Genomic DNA, 27,314 nt, shown 5'->3' with positions numbered 1-27,314 from the left:
GGTCTGCTATGGATTCTAATGTTGGTCTTTAATCACCGCACAGCTCTGACAATAGCCAAACAATAGACTACTATAAATACAATGATGCAGTGAGGGAGATAGTTGCAAATGATTAAATGTTAGCTCTAGCTATTTTTTTCTTCACTAATGAGGACTCTCTTCCTCGTCCTGAGATTGTGATGGTGACCACCCAACCTGGCATCCCAAACCTTCGCAACCTGGCAGTTTGTTCAGACTGCATCTCATTGTGCGTGGGGGTCACCCAGGTGCCTGAAGATCGTCCAGGCCCTCCAGCTAAAAGATCTGGGCATGAGGCCATTTCCAGTCTGACATGATGGAGATATCGCACTGTTTTCAGTACACAGAGACCCATACACAATACAGAACACTTCTGAAAATATAGTGCAAGTAGTGCTTAAACAATTAGTCGATTTGTTGTCTAACCAACAACCATTTTGATGATGGATTAATTAAGTTATTTATGAAGCAAGAAAAACAAAACACTCTCTGGTTCCAGCTTTTCCTATGAGAAGATTTTCTGCTGTTCTTTATTTTAAATTACTTAAAACTGAGTATTTTTTGCTCCGGAAAATGGGCATTTTCCAATATATTTTTCTGGCCTTTTTTAAACTAAATGATAAATCATGAAAACAATCAACAGATTAATTGACAATTAAAATGATCGTTAGTTAAGACCTATGTACAAGAATGTTGTATGGTGTAAGAGTGTTGTATGTGGAGCTGAAACCTAGTGCTGACCCTGCAGATTAATTGATATAGGAGGTAACAGTATCCAAAAACATAGCGTGACCCATATTAACTGCCAGCAAGGCAGAACTGCTTGGTTACTCTAGACATTGTTTATGTTTAAGCCTTAATAAAATCTTGTTAAGCTTCCTGCAAATAGTTAACTTGACATAAGACAGAAGAGAACAGACAGTCAATCTTGGTGCACAGCATGGAAGTATAACACACAATGGGTGTTATTACTTTCACCCATCCTCCTCCTTTATTTCTGTTCCCCCCCCAAAACCACTGCGGGAGGGGTGTTCAAAGCCGTCGCTCTGGTCCATATTCAAATGAGCGCTGCATCCCCCCCCCTGTGTTCCCGTTGCGATCAGCACTTTGATCAGCTCCAATGGTAACTTTCACCGAAACATTAAAATCAAATCTGCCTTAACAACCGGAGCATTAGAATTTAACAGGTGTTCGGGAGGAAGTTGTTACAGAATTTGCGATTATGTGCTCGGATACACACACCTTTAGTCAAACACACACCTACGCAGACACACGCGAACACACATATACGCACAACCTGTCAGTGAAATTACAGAGTGGGAAACAGAAAGCCCTCCTGACTGAGTGCTATACCTTGGGATACCTGATCTGTTCACTTTGATGTCAGTGGGTAAGAAAGTTAAAGAAACAAATCAGCCAGACAGCAGCTACATGTGTTCAGCAAACAAAAGTTCATATTAATTCTTAGCATTGGTTATATCCATGGTATTTTTATAATTAAATCGCAGCCCTGGAAATCTGTGATGAGTTTTTTTCATTCTGACCTGGGTGAGGAAGAGACATGAGGTTGAGTTAATGTTTAGTGTGATAAAATAAACACACATATACTGTATATGCACACTTACATACATAGTGTTCATACATGCATGTATGCACACATGCAAGCCCACACTACACACTAACTGCATCTTCTCTAAATGTAGTATTAATTACTGGGGGAACACTGCAGTACTGTATTTAATTACTGACTAAATGATCCATTTACATTTCACCGCTGGTTAAATTAACAGGGTTAAGTGAGACAGGGCGATTCTAACTCACTTAACATTTGAGCTGATATCTTTTAACTTCCAGTCTGGGGGCAGCACTGTCAGAAAATATCAACCAATCAAATTAAACAATTACAGTCTGTGGAGGCACAGAAATTACTACTGCAAAAATATTATCTTCCGCGGCATCAGCTCCAGCGTGGTTTTATCTGCAATAAGACATTTAAACTGAAGTGAAAGTCATACCGCGGAACAGATTGAGAAACTCATTATAACAAGTGCATTGCCCTACAATGTTGATGGAATGAGGTTGTGTGGCTGAAGAGTACAATATATAGATACAGTACCTGTTACTATTCTAGTCTTTGACACTGTGTGGTACCAACACCACCATAGCATTAGAAGTTGTTTAAGCCCCCTTAAAACATGGCTGCAGCATTGACTTTATACTAGGGCCTCTATTGCCTTAGGGTGACAGTTCAAGGTAGTGAGTTAAAGCCAAACCCCTGCTGACTGACAGATGTAGAACTGTAACTCTAACATCATCTTCAAGAAAATAACTGCAATCACATCTCTCTACCTCTTATCTAACTTTGCTATCTGACAGGAGTGCGTTAAAAGGACTTCCAGGTACTTGGGTGGAAGGATAGAAACAAGATAGATAAAGTAAGTAAGTCAGAGATTGCATGTGTACCCAGGACAGAGTTGGAGAAGATCAGATAGCTGACATGAAAGATGCCAGTGCTAAGAGAGATGGATAGATCAAGGGTGAACTAGAACGATATTAAGAGAGTGATTCTCAGTTAAAGACCACCACCACAGGCCATGCTTGGGCTTGTCAGTCATAACTGTGCCAACTAATCCACCTACACATTGCTGTCTCTGTACGTTAGGACAATTAGACACTAGCTCCAGACAGGTGAGTGAAAGAAGTATAATAATATAATGTGTTTCTTATGTAAGAAAACGCATAGATGCATTATGCAACGAATGATAAGCATACATATTTATTTGTCCATTCCCACACATAAATGTACACACACACACACACACACACACATACACACATACATACATATATATATACATATATATATATATATATATATAAGTTCAACAACTTCTGCAACAGAGAAGGCATCATAGAAAATAGGGCTGTGTATTGGCAAGAATCTGGCGATACAATACGTATCACAATACATGGGTCACAATTCAGTATATTGCAATATATTTCGATACTGTGTGTAAGGCGATATATTGCGATTTTTTTAAAGTATAATTTTAGAAAAACTAATATTTTAAAAAAAGACATGATGTTCATAAAAGTCCAAGAAGTTTACTTTAGGTAAACAATTCAGTACACAGAAACTCAAACTGCCAGTTTGGGATTGAGGTTCACAGGTTCTTAGTGAGCAAATTTGTATATGCTAAAGTAGGCCAAAGTTCAGCCATAGCTACATTGTTAGCTTCTAGCAAAAAGTCAGGCACTGCTAGGCACTGTTAGGCAAGGACACTAGTGGTGCGTCTCAGCATATCCATCTAGCGGTAGGGGGTTTAAACACAACATAAACGTGAACCACTGTCTCACATGAATAGTTTTGAACGTTTAAAAATCAAATACAGTATCAATACAGTATTGGAAAATAAAATATCGCGATACTCAAGTGTATCGATTTTTTCTTACACCCCTAATAGAAAACCACTTTTAGCCTGGAGTGCTGACGCACTTGATATAAACTCTAAAAAGAGAGGGCTCTGTCAGGGAGATGGTGAAGAATAAGCAGGGTGCTTACCTTAAAGTTGGTTTGTCTGTTTGGTGAAGGGTAAAGGGGTGTGTGCTGAGCCTGTTGTTGCTGCTGCAGTTGTTTCTGTTCCTCCTGCTGCTGTTGTAGCTGGGCCTGGAGCTGCAGGATGTGTTCGTCTTTTTGAGCCAGCAGGCTGCTGAGCTTCTGGTGACTCTGACGGAGGTTGGCCTCACTAGACACAAGGACCTGGTAGCACTGACTCAACTCCTTGTACAGCTGTCAACAAACACAAATAAGACACAAAAGGTTGAAAAACGCAGGGCAGGAGGGGAGCTGAAAAAGGGAATGGATCATGTCAACCAGAGATGAGAAAGATGAGACAAAATCACTCATGAGCTTGGGTGACATGAAGATTGACATATGTTCATATGGGAATGTTATCTTATTTCTATAGTAATGAGAAATACATAAGATCATTTAAAGGTCCAATATATAGGAATTTCTCCCATCTAGCGTTGAGATCATATATCGCAATCAACTCTCTCACACCATGCAGTTCAAAGTACGTCTTACAGCTACGGTAGCCTTCACGCTTCAAAAAGCTGGTCTCTTGCTCTTTTCAATATCCTTTTTCTTTTTCTGGGCGAAGAAGAAGACTCCTGTTCCTGAAATTTGGATTTTGAATATGTGTGGTCCTCCATGTTTCCTTCTTCAAACTTGCCGGGGCCGGGAAGCTACTATACCCATTAGCAGCATTAGCAGCACCTGTGAGTTTATCATGTGACAGCGAAAACACGTAAGGCGGAGCAGTATGTCCTGTATGTCCCTAACCGGCGAACGTATTTCAAGATGGCCCATGAATATGGACCGTCTACCCCAGTTCATTTCAAGCCAAAAGGAATACTTGGGATTGATGGTGGAGTTAAATATTCATGAAAAAGGACAAGTTTGCGAACAGGCAACACAGATTTGGATAATGAACAACTAAACACGTTACACTCTGGACCTTTAAGTAAGGACAAAAGGGAAAAATGAAAGGATAAAAAGACAACAAAAAGAATAAAATAATATGAAGTGAGACCAAACATATTCCTTAAACTTCATGTTTTATGACTCACAATTGCCCCAAATGTCTCCCTGTCCCCCTTCCTGTGTAGTGATGTGTATGGCACAGTGGTACAGTCGTCAGGCAGAGGGGTGGTAGGTTGAGAACCCATTCACAGTAACAGGATACAGTGAGAAAAGTCCTTCTTTTCTGGCACTAGTCAAATAATTGTAGGCTACAGCTAGCTTGGAAATAAATCACCACAGCGGGTGAGGCCTGAGTGGAGTGCAATAAAGTGGTTATAATAATGATGAGCTTGAGGTTTGGCATGTGTGTGTGCATGTGTGTACCCTCTGATAGGAGGTGGTGTCAGCAGTATGTGCCTCTTCTTGGTTTCTCAGGACTTTCTGAGTGTCTAGGTTGAGTCCTTCCAGTTGCTTGATCAGAAGGCTCTGCTCTGCTGCATGCCCTGTACTCTGTCTGTACAGGGTCTGCACCTCTGCAAACTCACAACTACACACACACACACACACACACACACACACACACACACACATTATACAAATGCATACATACCTGTACATGCACTGTGACTGTTAAAGTAAAATGTAATTCAATGTAAATAAAGTAAAAGGTGTAATTCACTTACGAAAATAACACTTAAAAATAAATTGCAATATTATGATGAACCAAGGATAATAATTTTATCAGATCTTTCTTTAGTCATGCCTAAATTACACTCAACATAGCAATGTCAGCATCAAAGTTTATTTCTGAACTTTGTTTTGTGTCGCAGGGAATGACGAGAAAATGCTCCATTAACTTAAAAAGGATATATGTATTCACCTAGCTAAAACCTAAAGAATGGTATCTAAGTCCTAGGGTGACTGACATGTCAGAGTGCCTCTGGCATTAAAACAGAAAAGTAGTTAAAAAAGGTTGAGATTACCACTAAGGCTCCTACGGTTCTCACAGTTTTTATCATATCGACTACAGCTTAGTCAAAGCCTGCCCTGTTTCCCTTTTCTCCTTCTTTTAAAGCACATCCACTATGCAGGGCTTATCAAGTGGCTTTAGGTGAGCTAGAGTGGAAGAAATCGGTCACCCCCAAGCCTCACAGCGTAGAGAGCAATATACTAACCGCTCCACAAAGTAACACATGTGAAGTAATGTATATACATATGTCTACACAGGACAGAAGCATGCATCCTTTAACAAATTACATTACCCATGAATATAACCAATTCAGATGTGGTTGTCACAAGAAAACAGACACTGAGGTGTATTGGGCGATGCTTAAGTTGGAAGGGCTCACCGAAGTTGATTGAGTTGCCCCTCTTTTGCTGCCACCTCCCTCTCTTTGGAAGAAAGCTGAGCTGTTAGACTGCTACTGTGGCTCTGTAAGCTGGACAACTCCTGCCAAGCATTGTGTAGCTCCTCCTCCAACTCCTGGTCGAGAAGAGTAACAATAGTTTATTTCTATTTCAGGAACATAGAGCACTATGTGTCTGCAGTGGATTGGGTACTAGTCCATGTACAGTAAATGCAGCAGAGACTAGTTAGGTTTCAAAGCAAAGTTTAAATGTTGGGAATCAAACAAACCCTATCTTATACTGGTTGTTCACACTGCACATGTTTCAGCCATTTTCCTCTGTTTTATTAATCATTTTTAATTAATTCTGTTTTAATCCATAAACCTGTCTACACTGGCCAAGTAACAGTTCATATTTCTGTCACACTTTAAGCTTGTAACAGCAACCTAAAGCATTGTTTTAGGCTGCAAATATATTTACTTCAAATTCACACATGTAACTACATTGATTGTGCATTGGGCTGTAAGCACTGCACAGCAGCACTGTGGCTGAACAGATCCAGTGGCGATGTAGGACTGCAGCTGCTGCTATTTTGCTGCTTTCGCTGTGCAGCAGGTGTAGACAAGGTGTTAGTGACAGCTTTTTCTTAATAAGAAGAAACCATTAGAGCAGGGCAGGTTGCACGGCATCAAACACACAAAGGTCCCCAAACCTTGACAGATTATATGTAATTAAACAGTGTTTCACTGAGCCAGTATTAACCATATGCAAAATTAATTAGACTTGGGGAATTACAAGAAAGGACATGAAAGGATGCCGCGTAAAGTACATCAACAGCAATCACGTTGGTTTGGTGTCTATACATGGGAGGACGAAATGATTACCTTGCACGAAAACAAAATGCTTAGTTTTTGATAAAAAATGGTATGTCTTTTATTTTAGACAACATTTGTACTGTCAATAAGGTACTTACGTGTTAAATAAGTGAACATAAGGAGGATCACTACATTTGTATTAGCTTTAGGGCTTTCACATTTAATTTTTTTTAATTCTGTTGCCCCAGTCTGTAGGTGTACCTTATCTATGCATGCACTGGATTAAAATGATACATTCATGGACAAATCTTTGCTATGTAAAACAAATTGGCATGATGTATCCACCACACACCCCATGTTCTCTGTCTCCATCTCTTAAATCAATATATGATACAAAAAAAAAAATCAGGGAACAGGTAGAATGTCTTAGGCTGTGATAGATGTGCATAGACTAGTTGCTTGGCTCCATCCTGTCCAAGTGTAATTACTATGCAGCTCTGACTTATTTAAGCCTTTCTGTCTGACTCCATTTGACTAGCGTAGCAATATGTTTCATAACATGAATGTAATGCGAGGCTCTTCTGCTGCTCCTATGTCCTGAGACTCTAGCATTGTTGTCAGGCAGCTGATTTCTGTAAGTGGATGGCAAAAGGTGGCAGGTTGAAATGAAAACTCCCCAGGACTTTGACTGGGATTTGATTGGTAAATGTTTAAAAAGCAACACTGCTGTCACTATCTAATCACTGTATTTTAAATGTCCACAGAGATGGGAAGTACTGATTGATACCAATGACTGGAGCAACAGACAGATTCTGAAAACTACCTGCTTGCATTTGGGAAAAATAAATGACCTCACGACGACTACAAACTCTTGCATCCACACAAGCAAATGACTTCACGAAAGATCTGTTGTGGTAAGCTCATTTATTTTTTTCACCCCAACAAAGGAAGATCTATCTACCACATGTTGAATCATAATGTTTCCTTCCTTTGAATATAGTCCCTGCATATTTATGTTTTTCAACAGAGATCTTTTTATATTCACATTGTGAGGAGGAAAGGGTATGAGAGATCAGGGAGTTCAAGGTGTGCAGAAGAAAGCGAAAGCTGGCGGACGGGGCTCTTCCTGTACAACTTTGTGTGTGTCTGAATGGACTTGTCCCCGTGTTCATACCTTGACTCTGTTCTGGGCAGCATCCCCCTGGTCTCGTTGGCTGTTGGCCTGCCTCTCTTTCTCCTCCAGGTCAGCTCGCAGGGCAGCCCAGTGGGAGGTTAATCCCGCTTTCTCCTCCTCTAGAGCCTGCACCACCTGCTGCTTCTCCTCCTCTTTCCTCCTACACTCCGTCTTCATTTCCTGGATAAGAGAGGTGTGTGTGTGTGTAAGGCGGAGAGTAGGGGGTCATGAGGGCCAAATAAACAACGGCGACGGAGGAGAAAAAATTGAAAAAGGAGCAGTTCAAACTGAGAAAAAAATGAAAGAAAAAAAGAAAGATGGAGAAGAACAAAAAGAGAAGCAACCCATGGGGTTGAGGCTGAAATGAATATGTAAACAGTGGACCGGTTTTGCTGCGGGAGCCCCCTGCATGGGCCGTAGATTGGCCAAGGTCACCTGTGCTGTATGACTGGGCCCACGCGGCCAGATGTTGGCTGGTGCGGGCCGAGCCGTGCCGCAAGAGCTGGGCTCATGCAGGTACAGGGGCCAGTGTGTCGGCTTTAATGGCAGGCTCCTAATGAGAATGGTGCTTGCTGCAAGACCCATTAGACTCAACCTAGGTCTCCTTTGATGCTGTCCCCCCACAATTTCTCGCCATGAGACCTCACCAAGACTGTGTAAGGACCATTCCTTTTATCAATAAATCATAGCCAGGTCCCAACTAAGCATAATTAGGGAGAAGCCACACTATCACATGCACACTTTTCACTTCTTCCCGCTGAAGCATGTCATTAAGTATTTATCTGCAAGTTAACAACCTGCTTTCCTTTCTCTCCCTCTCTCACACACACACACACACACACACACACACACACACACACACACACTTTACAACTGTTACGTATTCTCTGTTGTCAGTAGCAGGGAAAAAAGCTAAAAGCAAGAAATGGTGAGATAGAGCGAAGGTACAAAGCAAGAGACGACACAAAGACCATCTTACTCTTCTAAATGATTCAAATGCCTGTGGCTACAACAACAAGAGGCTTGTCATGTTCAGTGCCACACAGAAAAGAGATTTTTTTGACTCTGAGGCCCAGACTGCCACAGAGATTTGTTCCACAAACCTTAAGTTCCTGACTGTTATTGACCAGTTGCTCACGCAGAGCTGTCAGCTCCTTCTTCATTAAGGCACTCTCCTCGTCCAGTGTCGTCCTCCTCTGTACCAAGTTGTTAATCTCCTGTTGCTGCCCTGTCACTTTCTGTTGTAGACAGCGAGACAGAAAAAAAGACAGCCCCATGTTATATTATGGATTTATGTCTTAGAAAACAATTATCAAAAATAGAATCTGGATTGTTTAAATTTACAGTACCAAGCATTAAACCTGGTTACTCAAAACTATATATGTAAATATTAGGTAGAAAAAGTGTTAAATATAAAAAAAATCAGCGATTTTTTTTTTACCCTTAGGGTTGTCGCAAACGAAATTGGGATGCCATTTATGATTACTTTCACAAGATACATTTCACACGATGAAAAATGCCCATTGCAATTTCCAAGGGCCCAAGGTGACTACAGTGAGTCTTATTTCGTCCAAAAACAATTCCAGATCCAAAGATATTCAGTTTACCAGACAGAAACCACCAAATATTTTGGCATTTTTGTTTGAAAAATTACCTAAAATGATCAATCCATTATCAAAACAGTTAATTTTCTGTCAATTGACATATTTGTTAAACAGAAAGCTACCACACACACTCGACTATTAAGATCGAACTGATGCTCTTTTTAAATCTATCGTGAGTCACAAAATATCATAAAGCTGCACGATGATCAATTTCATGATTCGTAAGGTCCATCAAACAGAGTGTTCACATATGTTTTTTGGCAGCCTTTGTGGCGTTAGTGGGAGGAGGCTGGCGTCTTAACACCGCATCAGCTGGGGTTTGGCATTGGCTGGTAATCCACAGCCTTCTGTGGGTACAGCCTCCTCTCAAATAACACTGTGCTCTGGGATGCAATTAATTGCCATGTTGAAGAAAAATCGCTCAAATATATCCAGATAGTGGATTTAGCGTTCCCCGCTACTCCTAGCTCGCCGTGCTAAGAACAGAGGGGCTTTAATAGAGATTTATACTGGAGAGCAGAAAATAAATTCAAACGTTGATAATGAGCTAGGCAAGAACAATTTGAACCCCAGTAGTGCTCAACTGATAGAGGAGAAAAAAGGGGGGTTCTGCCAAGTTAAGAGGTCTAGGACAGAAAGATTAGCATTTGAAAATTCCCAGTGCAGTTCAAATATGAAAGCTAATTATGTTCCAAAAATGGAAAGGAGTAGCAAGGGAAAGTATATAGACGAAGAGGTGGATGGAAAAAAACAAGACTAGAGAAGAAAAAAAACATCATCAAAGTTGGAGAGTGGAGATATTAAGAGCAGTGTAAGATCCTGTGTTGACTCAGTGGACCATCACATCTCCAAAAAAAAGAGGAGAAACCAGTTCATCACTATTTGGGTGTGTATGGCTCAAGACTGTGGACGAGATGATGACTGTCAGAGGCCCAAATGACACAGCACAGAGCTCAGGGCTTTTCATGAGATTCTCAACTAGCCTGCTAGTTCCATTACCAACAGTTTAAAGAGGAGAAACAGACACTTTTCCAAACGCATAGAAAACAGAACCATGCAAGTATGAAAATGGAAGAATTCCTTTTATTGGCTTTACTGTGAAAGTCAATTTACAATCCATCAGATCAGCTGATTAGTCGTAGATAGGTTTACACATTTTTACACTACTTTGGATTAGAGCTGGGCAATATATCGATATTATATTGATATCGTGATATGAGACTAGATATCGTCTTGTATTTTGGACAAGTGTTGTCTTTTCCTGGTTTTAAAGGCTGTATTACGGTGTGATGTCATTTTCTGAACTTACCAGACTGTTGTAACTGTTCTATTATTTGCCTTTACCCACATTGTCATTATATCCACATTACTGATGATTATTTATCAAAAACTCAGTGTAAATATTTGTAATATATGTAATAATAATAATATATGTAATAGTCAACACTACAATATCGTTGCAGTATCGATATCGAGGTATTTGGTCAAAAATATTGTGATATTTGATTTTGTCCATATCGCCCAGCCCTACTTTGGATTATAAGTAATGAATGAATGAATGAATAACTCAATTATAATAATAAGTGCAGAAGGTTGGTTCGCAAATGTGACACACTAGAGGAAATGGTATAGTGTGAGAAAAAAGATTAAGAATGTGTGACTATTGCCTGCCAGCTATTAGTTTAAGCTACTAATAACAGTTACAGTATTGCAGATCAATAACATTTTCAACCAAGCCTTGTTGATGTAATTACGTTTTGAATTTTTGAGTGTACCCATCTGGAATGTAAAAAGAAAGTATTTCACTTCTAAAGTGGCATTCACAGAACAACTAAATTAATTTTCGTGTGCATAATATGCAACAGCAGGCCTTTCTTATAGAGACAGCAACTACAACACAGTAGTTACAGTACAAATATTGCAATAAAACAGAAATATCTAACATATTCATTACTGAGTGCCTAACACTTGATCTTAAGTTCTTATCTTAGAAATAATTGTTCTACACCAGGTTTGTTCTCTCTTACGATATAAAAGCCTATTTATTGTAGCATTGTCGATGCTGTCCTATCTTTGAACCATAAACTTAAACACTGACCAAATATTTATAACAAATCCACATCAAGAGGGCTTTGCTATAGTACTTGGGAGTCCCTGTTATGTTTTTGTTTTCTTTTGCATTTGTGTGAACAATAACATGTGAGAAAACAGTGCACTATGTTGGCTGATTGCATTGCCCTCAAAATAAAAGGCCCAAATAATACACTGAAATAAAGTTTGATGTAATCACATTTATTGTGCTCCTATGAGTGAGTACTATAGCTACTGTATTGACTGGATAAAATGGCTGAGGAGAGTTATGTTTTAAAAAAAAAAAAAAGCAAGCTGATGATTCCATTACAGCCAGTCTCATTAGTAATGAACACGATTCTGGATGAGGGACGCTAATGAAGGAGACTGACAGATGCTTCAGTGAAGGGATGATGATTTGGAGTAAATTACATTAGTGATGTCATTATCATCAGCCATCATTCCATCAGAAATATTATACAGAAGTGGTGCAAAAGAAAGAGAGAGAGCAAATTTAAGGTGTTCAGTTAAAAATACACACAAAACTAAATTAAATAAAAAAAATGTTTATAATAATTTAGTTTATGAATATAATCTGATTAGCAATTTCTACTTGATTTTCTGAAACATCCTACTGCATACAACTAGTAGCCTTTGTCAAGTAAATATTTCAGACCTGGTTGAATTACCCACCTCCATTAATGTGTCGGAGATCTAACAGACATTTGCTAAACAGAGAAGGATAGATTAGACCAAACTGTACTCTACCTGTTCCAGCTCCTGTATCTTGTAGTCTTTGGACTGAAGGATCTCCAACACTTTCCGGTCCTTGTTCTCAGCTTTGTGCTTCTCACTAGAAGAAAGAGAAAAGAAAAACGGATAGGTGTGTGTCCATAATCATCTACAGTTGAGTCACTTGAGGCAGAAGGGTTACAACAATGCAAAGTACATCAGGCCTACAAAAACGTCCCCCTATCCCCAATACTGTAATTGTTTTATAACTTTGAATCACAGAGGATGTACAGTAGATAGAGATACAAAGACAAGCAGACTTTGCAGAAGTCTATCTATACAGGGTTTGTTAGTTTGATTGGTCTGATGTCATTCAGTATGCCCTGTGAGTAGTATTTTTAGAGATTATTTATCGGGAATTTTAGGCCTTTATTTGATAGGACAGTTGAAAACATGAAAGGGGAGAGAGGGCGAATGACATGCAGCAAAGGGCTGCAGAAATTGAACCAGCGGCCGGTGCAGCAAGGACTGAGCTTCTGTACATGGGGTGCATGCTCAACCAGGTGAGCTAATAATTTATACTGTTTATTGATCCCCAGTGGGGAAATTACAATTTACACTCTGTTTTGTTAGAAATACACACACACACATGCTCAGGACCTATTCATGCACAAATGGAGAGATGTCAGAGTGAGTGGGCTGCCAGTGCTGGACCAGCGCCCTGAGTGGTTGTTGTACGGTGCCTTGCTCAAGAGCACCTGGCAATGCCCAGGAGGTGAACTGGCATCTCTTCAGCTACCAATACACACTCTGTACTTTGGTCCGTACTAGGACTTGAACCGGTGACCCTCCGGTTCCCAACCCAACTCCCTACAGACTGAGCTACTGCTACCCAGGCACCCCTTGATGGTACTATTTAACATGGGTTCCATAATACTTTCCCACTTTAGTTTAAATCCTGCACTTTGTAAGTCTTGCAAAAATGTCAATTACCTACTATCAATTCCTAATTATTTGTGCACCTGCTGTACTTAAATAGAGAAGATCCCTTTTTATATAAGCAATTAGTGTACCGTTCTTCTAGTGTTCTCTTTCTTTGCATATGTTTATGCAAACTACTCTTTAAGAAAAGTATTATCGATAAGAAAATGGGAAAATCAGTTATAAAATGTGAGCTACTGTACTATCCTGCTGCTGCACCAAACTCTGAACGTTTCTCTATAGCCCACTAGCACCTCTTTTATCATAATGAACTTTTAGGGAAGCAAAAATAAGGTATCAATAGGGGACCTGTTTGTTTCAACTGCTTTAGGCCACCAGGGGCCACCCATTCCCTCCACTCACCACTTGCTCCTTCTACACCTCCCATCTGTGAGGCCTTTTCTCTCGTCTCTTTGCCTCTTCTGATCAGCCCTCTCCCCTGGTAGGCACTGAAATAAGTATCTGGTGTCTCTGGAGGAGCTGGAACGCAGGCTGACTTAGCTACATCTCCTTGTATATTGGGCTGTGTTCACCATGTCCTGAGCAACCAACCAATCACTCTACAAGATCCACACAGGAAGGGGAGGGGAGGGTGAATGGCGGTTCCCAGTGGGCACCAGCGCTTGACTGGAGTCGACACAATTACCATGTCAATATCCTCCTGCGCATCAGGTGATACAATACACATACACTCTCTGGGTGCATGTTTCCCCACGAGTCTCAGCGGACCAACATACTTTGATGGGTTTACTATGGGGCTATAAAGGAACTGAAGAGGGTGTGAAGAAGGAATGAGAGGCACAGGTACAGAGGAACTCTGAGTCTGCACGCTACGGCACTGTGTTTTACCCTTATTAAGGGTCTACAAACAACTGATAGGCTTCAAAATGTACGTGATATGCACCCATGATAGAGAAATATCATTCTAAGGTATCCTCAAAAGGAAAAATTCAGTAAAAACTAGTTCAAGGGGTGCCTGGTTAGCTCACCTGGTAGAGCAGGCGCCCATATATATAGAGGTTTATTCCTCGACGCAGCAGCCGCGGGTTCGACTCCGACCTGCGGCCCTTTGCTGCATGTCTTTCCCTTTCTCTCTCCCCCTTCAAGTCTAAACTGTTCTATACAAATAAAAGCCTAAAAAATGCCCAAAAAAAATATCTTAAAAAAAAAAAAAAAAACTAGTCCAAGTATTGAATAAAGCTTTTCATTTAATTCAACATATGTAAGTGGAAAAAAAACAGTTCAAACTGCAGTGATACCAGCATCAAAGATAATTTCAAGTCAAAAAAAAAAAAAAAAGGAAATCCTAATAAGGAGGAACATAGTTAATCTTCCCAACTGTGCATCAACTGTTAAAAGGCCTGTGCCGCTGTTCTTTTCTGAAAGTTCCCATGCCACTGTGTTTAGTGCAGCTTAGCCACCCTGCAAAAAAAGTCATATTCAATCTTACAATATATCCGATAAAGACAAGTATTTGGCAGGAGTGTTTCAACTGTCCAGAACGGGTGCGGCAGAGGAGGAGTGTTTTCATTAAAAGGGTTTCCATGGTTGAACTGCTAGACCGGGGATAAGAAGGCTTAAATCAGCATCTGCACCCGATTCCGTCATAACCCCAGAAGAATGGCCAAGGTGCCTTAAACACCCCTTGAACGACTTTCACACATATTTCTCTTCACTTGTTAGATAAAGGAATGTTCAGCTACTGAACCTCTCAGGTAGCAGTTTGAAAGATTAATTTACTCACCGCTCAACCACCAAACTGACAGCTTGGGTCAAGTCTGGATTTGCCACTTGCAGGCGTTTCCATAGGGACCACACAAACTCCTTGTCTGCCTGTGAAAATAAAGGATGTAGCGAGTCAACAGCTGTTATTCTTAATTAAGATAAATAGCTTTTAGGCTACAAGTCACAGTACTTTTCACACTGAAAAACCAAAAAATAAATAGGATGCTCAATGACATTAGTATACGACAGAAGGGTTAGTCAGTCAATAATTTAAATATCTTGTACAAAATAGTTTTTGATCTGGCCTGCCCTCCATAATCATGAGCCTCTCTAAACAGGAATCGCAGAGACGTGACCTTCGACTTAAGGGGAGCCAGCATTGACACTTGTCATTATGCACTATTTATGACTGGGGAGAGCTGGGATCCAAATCAAAACACAGCAGTCGAGCTTGCATTTGCTTTATTAATCAATTGATCTCCAGATATGTTTTCCACTACGCTCCAAAGTAACTAGCCCCAAAGAAACTCAAAACTGATGACAGAGAGAGTCATCTTCAAGTAGAGAAACCCAGCCAGCCCCTGACACATTTCCAATTCAAATTGTCTCTCTGTTTTTTCTAACATTTTTAAGCTACATTACATTTAATGAGGGACATCTAAAAACTACATTTTCTGACATTAAAAGACAGAATTATACCAAATCGACTTAATATAAAATTATCTGATAAATTATGTTCACATCATCATAAGATAAAAGTCATCCCTCCCACTGGAATCTACTGGTCTCCAATTAAAACATGAATTTTAACCCCCTTTTAAATAGTGTCTAATCAATTATTTACTAAAATGGCAGAAGCAGACCTTGATAAGACCATGAGCTGAACACATAAGTGGAAGGACTGTAGATCTATGTCTCTGTATTTATTTGTGTGTGTGTGTGTGTGTGTGTGTGTGTGTGTGTGTGTGTGTGTGTGTGTGTGTGTGTATGTATACAGAGTGGTAGCAGGGGAAAGGAGGATAGAGATCTCAGCAAATCAGCCCTGCAATGCAGCTAACGATGAAATTAAGCAGCGTGGTTGACTTGAAATAGGTGGTCTCCCTCTGCCTGGCCTTTGGCTGCTATTAGCCGTTCCACAGACAAGTGTTCAGTCAGGACTTTCATCAAGATCTCTCCTCTGCCATATGTGTACTTAAAGATGCATTGAATGTGTGTTTGATGATGGCTGAATTATTCATTTTGAAACTAGACACTAAAACACCATGGGCTGAACATACCAAAGAAAGCCACTGGAATTCAGCCACATATTAATAAAATTAGCATGATCTAGGAGGAACATTTGCTGGCCGACAGATGAGACTCTTTGTAGTTAATGGCTGTCCTGGAGTACATCTTGCCAGAGACTTAAGACATCAGTCATATTCAAATGCCACTATTTAAATGGTACACTGCACAACTAAAGGTTCCTATTAGATAGACAGAATCACTGATGTTCTACTCTAGACAAGACCACCAAGGATGGCTTCAATGTTCAATGTAGGGCAGCAGGAACTGTCTGAGGTAAACAAAGTATCAGTGCTAAACTTGTAGGAGTATAGTGCTTTACAACTGAAAAAAACATTTTAACATGGATGTTACATGTTTACAGTGTAAATGTGCTCTTATTTGCTAGTCATAATGTTTGTAGGACAAAGGCCTACTCAGTGCTATTATTAAATAAGTGATGCACAGCAGTTAGTTGTACTTTTTTCTGGGTTATTAGATGAGCAAACACCCCTAATAATACAAATTCCTTTACTTTCCCCAACACTGGAAACACCTTAGAAAACATTAAACAAGAAAGAAAATCATACATATGGTTAGCAACAAAATGTTTAATAAATTCTAATTTTAAAATAAAAAAGGGCTCAAAATATACATGAGACTGTAATAGGTGGGGGGTTTTATTGGGTCTAGAGCATTTAAGCTGTCAATTATTCATACTCGGTATAGTGAATTGGAACCAAATGAATTACGTTTTTTGGTTTATTGAATTACGTAGGTGCATGCATGCATTTTGCATCACTCACTACACAAGTTTGTAAAGATGCCTTGTGTCTGAATGTGTCAAACTTCTTTTTCTGAATAAACTCCGAAATGGTTTATACACAGACAACACTATCACATGTGGTTATAGCCAAACAGCACCACAACAGATGTTCCTGTCACGTTTCAGGTGACATCTACAGTCTAATAAACACTCAAATGTAACACATCATCTGCTGAACCCTACAGCTGTCTACCTACCTGTATAGCAAGGTAATGTGAATATGCAGGGTGACAAATGCTGGGTTAAGTTTACTCATGTTATTAGGCACCACCTGGTGGTGAGTATGCAAGGACACCCTCCCTCAATAACTGACTTACAAAGAAGATGAAAGGTTCTCAAATCTGTTCACGAGCAATTTCTCTGTGTATGTGTTTGTATTTATTTAAATAAATAGAAAAATGGGGCGGAGGGGGGGTGCTCTGGAAGCAGATATTTGCTGCACATTATTTACTGTCTTTGCTGAAAGTGTGGTCAGGTCATTTACAGACTTTTGCAGCTAATCAGTAGGGACAATTAAATTATGCCTTATGCAACTTAGTAAAATCAACTAATGTTTAAATAATAACTATCTCCCTGATAGTAGATATGCTTTTCAATTTCAACTGCTAGTCCTAAACCTTCAAAACTATAACCATTAGATCATGTCTTATGAGTTAGAATTTGTGGAGGTGAAACAGAAACAGCTGGCTAATGTACTTTCCAGCAGGCATTGTGAAACGTATCGCCCCAGAAATACTTTTTAATTATGTTACACAATGACACATTATGTTTTTATCTGTTCAGAAAATAAATATATTGGTAAGTAAGTTGAGAAATGGTGTGATATTTAGTGGGTACTGTGAAGCAAGAGGTTCTGGCAATGGCAACTGTAAGATGTACATGTAGCCAGACAAAAATGTTACACTGCTTCATTAGGCTCACGAAAAATTAAAATATGTGAAAATAACAGTTCATGTAATAATTATAGACAACTGAGAAAATAGTATTCACACTGAGTGAACAATTGTCAACTCAGTTATCAAACAAGGTGAGGAGGGATCACATTACGCTACCACAAGCAAAGACGCTGCTATGAAGAAAACCGTAATTTATAGAGCCATATCTCACTAGAACAGCATGCCATATATTTGTAATGTATACAGTATGTAGGGGTTGGTGAAATGGTAGTGTAGTTACTTTACTATTTACTGTATGAACTGTAAGTAAAAACACTGATGAATATTATAGCATGTATTTTATTTTAATATTTTGGACCAATGATAACAACTAATGGAGATCCCAATAAACAAACACACGACTGGAAATTTGCTGATTGAACTTGCTGTCATTAGTTCACTCAATAAATGTCACTATTTGAGAGCAATTTCATGTTATCGTGCTATTAGGAAGCGTTAAACATTTGTGTTTACTATAGTATAATACATTCTTTAGATAGCAGATACCACAATCCAGCAGTGTGTGCACATCTCTTTTGAACACAAGTTCATACACACCTGGCATTGCATTAACTCATCTGATAAACTCTTTACTTGTTCCTCCAAAACCAGGATGCGAGTGTCGTCTTTGGAGGACATTTTGGGACTGAAAAGGAAACAAAATAAGAACTTAGGTCAGTTTGGACACATTGAAAACTTGTGGCAGTTGATAAAAAGAGTATACAGTTGTCAGCATGTAGCCCTTCGTATTTAATCATCGATGACACTGTTCATTTGGAAACGAGTTTATCTTTTTGAATGCAATATCGAGTGGGGATTTGTACTGTTCCTCTGACGTTAGCTAGCTAGTCAGTAACGTTAACGTTACATGTCTTTAGCATAGACAGTAAAAGAAAGGTCTTGAGACTCGCAGGATGAGACAATCAAGCTCACATGACGCTCTTTAGAAAAAATGTACACAGTTTGTCTCTTACCCGTTTCGGTAACTTCCAAACCAAGCAGATATACCGTAGCAGAAGCTTTACAGCACGTCGCTAATACAACATAACGTTAGCTAGTGCTACTGTAGCATCTTAGCTAACGTTAGCCACTTAACAAACATTCATATTTTCCGTTTCTTGTCTGCTGTTGACAGTCTTCCGAGATACGTCAGAACAACGTCACCACATGCTTTAACGCCAGAGTTTAATTATAAATTAAACGTACCATTTGTAACCTTTTATAGAAAACCAAAACAAACTTTCTCACTGAATCACACCGTTGTCAATAACTACCGAAACGCTTTCCTGCTTTCAAACAAGCCCGCTGTTTTCCATGCTGTTTTCCGTTGCTGTCCCACCGCGTCACCTAATTACGTCATCGTACGACGGCTAGAGTTGACGTACGGCAGGAGTGATCCGAATCCGTGTCTATGGAATCCGAATTCACGGTTTCCAAAGGTGGATCCGCATACCATAAGCAGTCATTATGGTTGTTTCAAGTGGTCCTCAACATAATTAAGTTTTGTATAGGCTTATTAAAGAAAACACTTTAGTTCAAACTTGTACACTTTTCACAAATCCTATGTTTTTACTAGGGACACACTTAAAATATAGGCCTACAATACAATCTTATGTACAAGATTAGCCTATTAAACGCGGACCCTTTGGATAAAAAACCATTGACCAAAAACCTAACCTTAGAGGTTAATACAATATTATTAACCTCTTATATATGTAATCTGTAAGCCTACAGTTGGCTTATAATTGGGCTATAATGTGTGTTTCTTTATCACAACAGAAAGCATAAACAAATAATCTAAATTGTATGCATGCATGGTTTGATGTAGGCTTATTAAACACCACTCCAGTGATTAAATGCAAAGAACAGCACCCACTGTTGCTATTCATTTCATGGAATAGGCCTATATAAATAATATGTTATAAGCATTGACTATATTTTTTCAATTTTCTGAAACTCATTCTGTTTTCATTGTTTCACTGTTTCATTTAAATGTTCTGAAACATACTGATATATTGTTTTGTTGTTTCTTTCTTTGATTTAATTTGGTTATTTTATTCTATAGTATTTTATTCTATTTTTTTTTTTTTTTTTTTTTTACTGTTTGTTAGTTGCTTCCTGGAGTTAGGCACAAATAAATTCCACTGCACATAGTGTTGTGTGTGGTTGTTGTGAATGTGACAAATAATCATGATTTGATTTGATATGATTTTTATAGGCTCCAGATAACTTGACATAAAATCGCCCTGGTGGTGAATTCTTCAATCAGCCATGCCTCCCACTGGACTCTCATCAGAAGCTCATTTTACCTGACCAAGACCAACTCTGAGCAACGATTAAGATCAAGGCCGAACCACCATGGGTCAAATCTATAAGCTCTAAATGATAAAAAAAAAAAAAAAACTATTTTTGTGAAATGTGTTGTGTTAATCATCTAATACTGTGGATGCTTTTTCTGCTATGAAAAACCATGATGCTTTCTGGGAAAAAAAAGCCTTTGGATATCAAGTCCCCTCCAAACATAATTATTAGGGCATATTCAAAATACTGGATCTACATAAAAAAAGTCAATGTTACAAACTAATCAATGAAATTTGTTAATAATGTGAGTTTTTATTATTCTGTACACACGTCTAAAATATACTTTGAAGTTATTATTTATTGTTTGTCATAAAATCTGATTTTAATTAAAACATGCACTTGTATCTTTAGGAGTAATACAATATCAAAACAATTGATAAAACATTTTTATCCCTTAAGAAATGAAATATAATGCCTTTAAAATGTTGAAGCAGTCTTATGGGCTTTGACGAGCACATACTTTCAAGAAGAAGAAGAAGATGTATATATGTCATGTCCATATTTTATACATTGTACATTTTGTATACAGAGCCTTAAAAATAACAGTAGTGTAAATGAACATCAAAGGTGGAATATTAAAATGTCACAAAAAATTCAGACAGTCAGAGAAATATCACAATGTGTCAAAGTTACAGGTGAGGTGTTGTGTAGCTTTTGTGCTATTACACACACACACACACACACACACACACACACACACACACACACACACACACCTCACCACACCACACACACAAACTGCACATGATCTGTGTTTGTAAGTGCTGTTTAACAAGGCTGTGAATCCCTGCTGTTATATCAAAGCTCAACACAAATTACAGCAAAGAGAAATAACATTAAGATATGATATTGATCTTGATATGGCAGTAATGTTTAAAATGTTGCTTTTCATTTAATAGACACACTTATATCTCACCCCTGTTGATATTTGATATTTGCCTGGTTTTACATGTAATGATCTATTGTAAGGTCAAAGACATTATGCACAATACATTTTGTATCTCTGAATCCTCAGTGGAAGCTTTGAGTACAAGATGTAAGCAAGGGAAAATGAACAAAGACGCGTGTTTGACATCTGTTTTGCTGGTGAGACAAGACAACTCCATATTGTGTGGCTAATGTACTTAAGTGTCCAGCCAGATTTGGAGCACAGGGTGAGAGAGGAAAATGAAGAAATATGATGACTGGCACTCCTCTTCAGTCAGACAAATGTTGGTTCATCTGCTCTCTGCCTCACACACACACACACACACACACACACACACACACACACACACACACACACACACACACACACACACACACACACACACACACAGAAAGAGAAAAGATGCAATTGACTTAGCATGATTAGGCTGTTCCTTGACCCACGAACACTGCCTCTCATTAAGATCCTCATTTGCGGAACAATTTTAGAGGCAGTAGACTGGTACATAATGCGCAACATCTGCCTGCCCACTGTTTCTTGTTCAGACGTACAAACTGACACATGGTATTTGTGAACAAGCCTCTCTCTCTCTCTCTCTCTCTCTCTCTCTCTCTCTCTCTATCTATCTATCTATTATCTATCTATCTATCTATCTATCTATCTATCTATGTCTCTCTCTATCTATGTCTCTCTCCCTTGTCGTGACAAATTACCATCATACATCTGCAACAGGGATTTAAGTCTGGTTCCTGCAGTTGCACCTTCATCTTCAGGTCAAAGGTCATTCACTTAAATTAAATTCACTTAAATTAAATTATATTAAGAAACTTTGAAAGGGATTAATTAAGAGGCAGCTCATATGGCAAAATACAGTCAATAGGAAGTCACATTAACACAATTCTCTCTGAGGAAGTTGGTAACTCAAAGGGATCTTTTTTTTTTTTTTTAACTATGCCCTCTTTCATCGTCAAATGCGTATAATTTGGCCCAAGACATTTCCAGTTGCTAACATGTTCCACACAGGCATGATCCACCATGTTTAACAGTGCCTGCTGCAGCTTTTTTCGTGTTTTTGTTTTTATGTCTGAAGCAAACTGTATCTCCCTCTTTAAAGTGTTTGTTGTCTGCCACTAATGACAGATTAATCCAGATCTTTGAGCATTTTAGGCAAATAAAAGGCCGATCTCTGCCAAGCACTCTTTGATATCACCAATGACGTGCTTCCTGCATTTCCACACTCACCTCAACCTCTGTCATTATTTGATTTCACTTCTTTCATCTAAATGCTTTTATTGGATGTATGAAACAGGTTAAAATCAGTTTTTCATCTTTTAATCAATTTGAAAAAAAAACAACCATATGTGATAGTGATTTTTGGTCTGTCTTCTAATTTACTTTGTCTATTTGTCCATTAAACCTGCTTCTTGGGGCCAGATTATACTTGGGGGAAATGATGCACACTGTAGATAAGCATCATTAAGATCAAACACTCAAAACACATTTCCCTTATATAAATAATATGTAAATTATTATAATGGATTAAGATAAGTATGTTGCAGCAGTATTGTCATTTGGCTCAACGTTCTTTAAAAACACTGTTAAATGTTATTTTGATAGCACATTTAATTAACGTACCGTATAGAACCAGTCTCTGTAAAGGAAAGTGAAGAAATAATTGAACACTCGATCATTAGCTTGTTTCCTGGCAGTCATGGGAATTGTGGGTTTGCGACTGAAAAGAGACTCACCCAAGAGTCATACACATAGTATAAATGAGATCTCTAAAATTGATATTTGTTGACATAAATCATAGCTCAAAGGATATTTTCGTCTTGAGTTGCTGTTATGATCTGTGGAGTGTTTGGAGAGAGAGATGGTCAAGTGATTAAACTCGCTTATGATTGAATTTGTCATATATCATTCATAACACTAGTTCATATGTCGAATACTGCGTACAGCTGGATTAAACAGATGGTTTTGTTGCTGATATTATGTGCCCTACCCAACCAAATGACATACGCTGTCACTAAAATTTCACAGCATGGTTTAACTTTCTTTACTAAATGCCACAGACTATGACTGACTCAGACATATAGCCGCACATGTAAACAATACAATAGCAAATGTAAACCGACCCTTGTTTGAAGTCGTCTTTGTGGGCCTCTCGTATCTAATTGCCCAACTGTTAAAATGTGAAGAGCCACCCCTTAGAACAAGACAGCTCTTGCATTGACAATCCCAATAACCATGCTTGTCTCACTTCTGTTCTGCCTCAACGGAGTCACAGGGAAGTTCAAGTGCTAGTCAGCATTTAATCTACCAGGGGAAGAAGTGACACAGAACTGTGATCATGCAAATCCACCTGCATGAAAAATTCAAGAACCAAATGACAAGCCCTGCTGTGCCGATGCTGACAGAGGAAGGAAGAGAGGCACATCCCGGGGAAAAACATGACACTCCATGGAGAATTGTGAAAGCACAGTCTCCGCCTGCCGCCTCAGGTAAGTGGGGATATTGTCTGCATTAATGTGGCCTAGCTTTGATGCTGAGGGAGGCAAGAACCTGAGAACTGCGGGAGATGACAATAGACACAAAAGAGTCACAAGTCCCCAGCTTTAAAGGAACATTGATTGTACAAATGCCAGTTGGGATATCAAACCTGCACAGTGTTTAGTAGAACATCACCCCCCACCCCCCTGCATTGAAATGAGACAGGCTCCAACATGTGAGAGTTAAAATAAGTCTTTGAACACAGCCACTTTATAGCGCGGCTGATGACTCTATTTGTTGAATGTATAATGTTTTCTTGTTGAATAATTAGCTGTTATCACACTGGGTGCCTTTTGCAATTGAAATTGGCCATGACAAATCTGTCAAATGCTTAATAAATTAATGTTGTAATGTTGAAGCTTGTTTGTACACATTTCTATTGAAGCGATGATCCGATGAGGGATATTATATCACTCGCTGGAGTCCGTGGGAGAAATATCAGCCACTCTTGACCTCAAGCATGAGCCATCCTCATGCTGAATCCTGTGAGACCTTGGACTGCCTTACAAAACCCCAGGACAGGGAATCCATTGATTACCACTTCTCTTCCCTTTTTTCAGCCTTGAGACATACTGTACAATATCTGTGCACCTAAATCAGACAATTCTAGCTCAAACCTTCCCAGTTATGACAAACCTTACACTGTCTTTGCAATCATGTGCATTCCTGCATGCATGTGATGTCACTGACCTTGCAAAAGCCCCCCAACATGTTGTGTGCACAAGCCCCCTTGTTCGTGTCCTAACCCCTGCCCCAATGAGATGGTGTACGGACCTCTCTTTGACTCCCATCTGATGACCTTCTGGTCCTATCCTCAACAGACGAGAGCCCTCATAAAGGAGGAATTGATCCACACAAGACCCACCTCTTAGAGGGAGCAGCAGCAGCGTATATGTGCGTGTGTGTGTGTTTGTGAGTATCCACAGTGCCATGAATCTCAGGGCCACCCTCACTCACAGCTAACCCAACTAGTGTGCCATCCCAACCCCGGTCAGCCTCCTCAGGATGTGTGAGAACAAGGAGTCAGGCTATTTCCCTTGGGCTTCTATACTAGAGAGCTTGTCCTTTTCTTGGTGAAAGGGTAAATTAAGGTGGTGAGGTTGTATTTAAGTTCATATTTCCCTTGTGTATGAGAGAGGAGACCAAGGACATGGGACATTGATCGCCCTGAGTAAATGTTGTCCAGTCGGAAAACAGCTTTTAGATGAGAAAAGTATTGGTCTTATTTCCAACACCTGTGCTTCCTTCTCTATGCATTTGAAGGGATCAAAGTAAAAAATAGAGACATAGAACTGTATCTGTAATACAGTTTTACTTTACAGTTGTTGATTAAATGTTTTCCTTTTTTATTATCAAATATTTGATACCTAAATGATCATAACCGCCGTTTTGCTTTTGCTTATCTAATTCCAGGGTAAAAAAAAAAAAATCTAGTTTTTGTATGAAGCCTTTTAAGGCAAATAAACTTATCTAAGACAAAAAAAAAACATAGTTAGTTACCATAAGTGTGACATCTATGTGGCATCAGAAATGTCCCATCACTGGTAGTAGTAATGAAGAAACATTGTCTTCTGATTTGCGAAGACAATTTTTGAGCCAGTTATTTGAGAAGTCTCAACGGCTCTCAGGATGGTTAAACTGACCTTTCTGGACCTGTCTATGCTTTGGTAGTGACTGGAACTTAATGAACAGGAGGACCTCTGTGCATTTGATGGATCTGTGAGTGCAGTGCAGCAACTGATGGCCTTCCCAGGAGGTGGAACACTTCAGTAGCAGGTTCAATAGCTCATTATCAGTGGTCCCGCTGGATAATTAGTGAACAGTGGGATCCTGTCACAGGGACAAATAAACATGTACTTTCCTTCTCTATCAAGCTGCCTTTACTAGTTACTAGTACAGTATATATTTAATGCCCACTTGAATGCCAGGCTGGTACACAGTAGAGCTCGTCTGATACTGTATATTTTTTGAGGCTACCGATATTACCACCAACATTCTTGCTTGTTTATGCTTTGTTTGATTTTTAAAGACTTGGCACCACAATATGTACTGTATGTGATATTTTATAGTTGAAAAACCAACTTGTCATTGCTCTGTGGTGGACACGCTATGCGATCAGTTTCTATGAAGGATGTGTTCAGGCACAGTAATGTTGTGTGGCCACCCAAGTTTTGGCATTGGTCAGAGCAAACAGCTGTCCTTATGCACATAAAACATAAAATAGAAAAATAGAGTAAAATGGAATCTGTTCTCTCAGCAGCAAGATGAAGCGGCTGAAACGCATCCTGAGGAAATGATGTAAATTACCTCAACAGTATCTTTGGCATTTTTGTATTGCAATTTCTTGTTACTTATTTATTGGCTGACATATACACTGACATGGATATATCTACAGTAAGCAAATATCACTCAATTATTGGCTGAAGTACATAGTGCCATGCTCCATTTCATTTAAAAGTTGAAAGCAATGATTAGTTTTATTAAACGTGTTAAATTAACCAATACCTAGTTATGATTTTTGTTGTGCCATAATCCAAAACTAACATTTATATACAATAGGTGTAACTCTGATGTCTAAAGCAAAATGCATGTCAGCATGTCACACCATCACAGATGTACCTGTACAGGGTTGAATGGGTCACTGCATGTATGTGGTTACCAAATAGGCCCCTACATCCTGTGTAGAACCAGAAGGTAAGTAATGCTTAACCATGTAACCAGCCAATTTAAATAGCTTACATTACTGCAGGGGTCACCAACCAACCAAGGACCACATGAGTAGCCCTCAGGCCTGTTCTAAAAATGAAAATTGAATATTGATATTATCTGTTTCCCACCTTGTTAAGTCATTGTTGATAATTATTGTGAGAAATCATTAATGTGATCAGTGTCTTCACATAGATGAGTATCATTAATCATTAATAATCATATATAACTAAAGGCAAACTGAGCAAATTTGTTATTTCAGAAGAGTGTATCAAACTGGTAGCCCTTCGTATGACTCAGTACCCATGAAGTAGCTCTCAGTTTCAAAAAGGTTGGTGGCCCCTGCATTACTGTATTGTGTGAACAGTTTACTTCCTTTAATATTTTATGTAGTGTTTTCTTTTGCAGACTGCAAATGTTCTACCAAACGCGATTGTGTGTGATTGGTTTAAAGAAATGCAAACAAGCTGGAGCGTGTTTTTTTCTCCTATATCAGAATGTATCTGTGGTGTAGCCAGACCTACTTCACAGCGCTGTGGACATAGGTCTGGCAATGGGAGACTAGTATTTTGGTAAAGGTTTAGATAAGATCGTGGTTGCGGTTAAATGTTAACACAGTGAACATGTCTCATGCGTTAACTTTTGTTTAATTAAGACCCCCATTTTTCCCTAACCAAATGTAACTTAAAGTGCTCATATTATGCTCATTTTCAGGTTCATAATTGTATTTAGAGGTTGTACCAGAATAGGTTTA

At 39.1% G+C, this 27,314-nt stretch overlaps 1 protein-coding gene across 1 annotated transcript in view; it reads right to left on the bottom strand.

The window, feature by feature from the left end:
• Positions 1-19,330, bottom strand: part of cntln (centlein, centrosomal protein) — an 88,799-nt gene extending 69,469 nt beyond the window's left edge. Inside the window, exons 1-9 of the mRNA XM_078261957.1 lie at positions 18,990-19,330; positions 18,574-18,661; positions 15,011-15,099; positions 12,322-12,406; positions 8,983-9,117; positions 7,880-8,059; positions 5,893-6,026; positions 4,928-5,090; positions 3,581-3,808 (exon numbers count right to left, since the gene is read on the bottom strand). Coding sequence (XP_078118083.1) covers positions 3,581-3,808; positions 4,928-5,090; positions 5,893-6,026; positions 7,880-8,059; positions 8,983-9,117; positions 12,322-12,406; positions 15,011-15,099; positions 18,574-18,654 — 1,095 coding nt within the window. The 5' untranslated portion in view covers positions 18,655-18,661; positions 18,990-19,330. The remainder of the gene's footprint in view (positions 1-3,580; positions 3,809-4,927; positions 5,091-5,892; positions 6,027-7,879; positions 8,060-8,982; positions 9,118-12,321; positions 12,407-15,010; positions 15,100-18,573; positions 18,662-18,989) is intronic.
• Between the last annotated feature and the right edge of the window lie 7,984 nt (positions 19,331-27,314).

Source organism: Sander vitreus, chromosome 2, assembly GCF_031162955.1.
Source record: "Sander vitreus isolate 19-12246 chromosome 2, sanVit1, whole genome shotgun sequence".
Lineage (NCBI taxonomy): Eukaryota > Metazoa > Chordata > Actinopteri > Perciformes > Percidae > Sander > Sander vitreus.
Note: the sequence above shows the minus strand (reverse complement) of the source record. Positions and strands in the feature narration are given on the sequence as shown.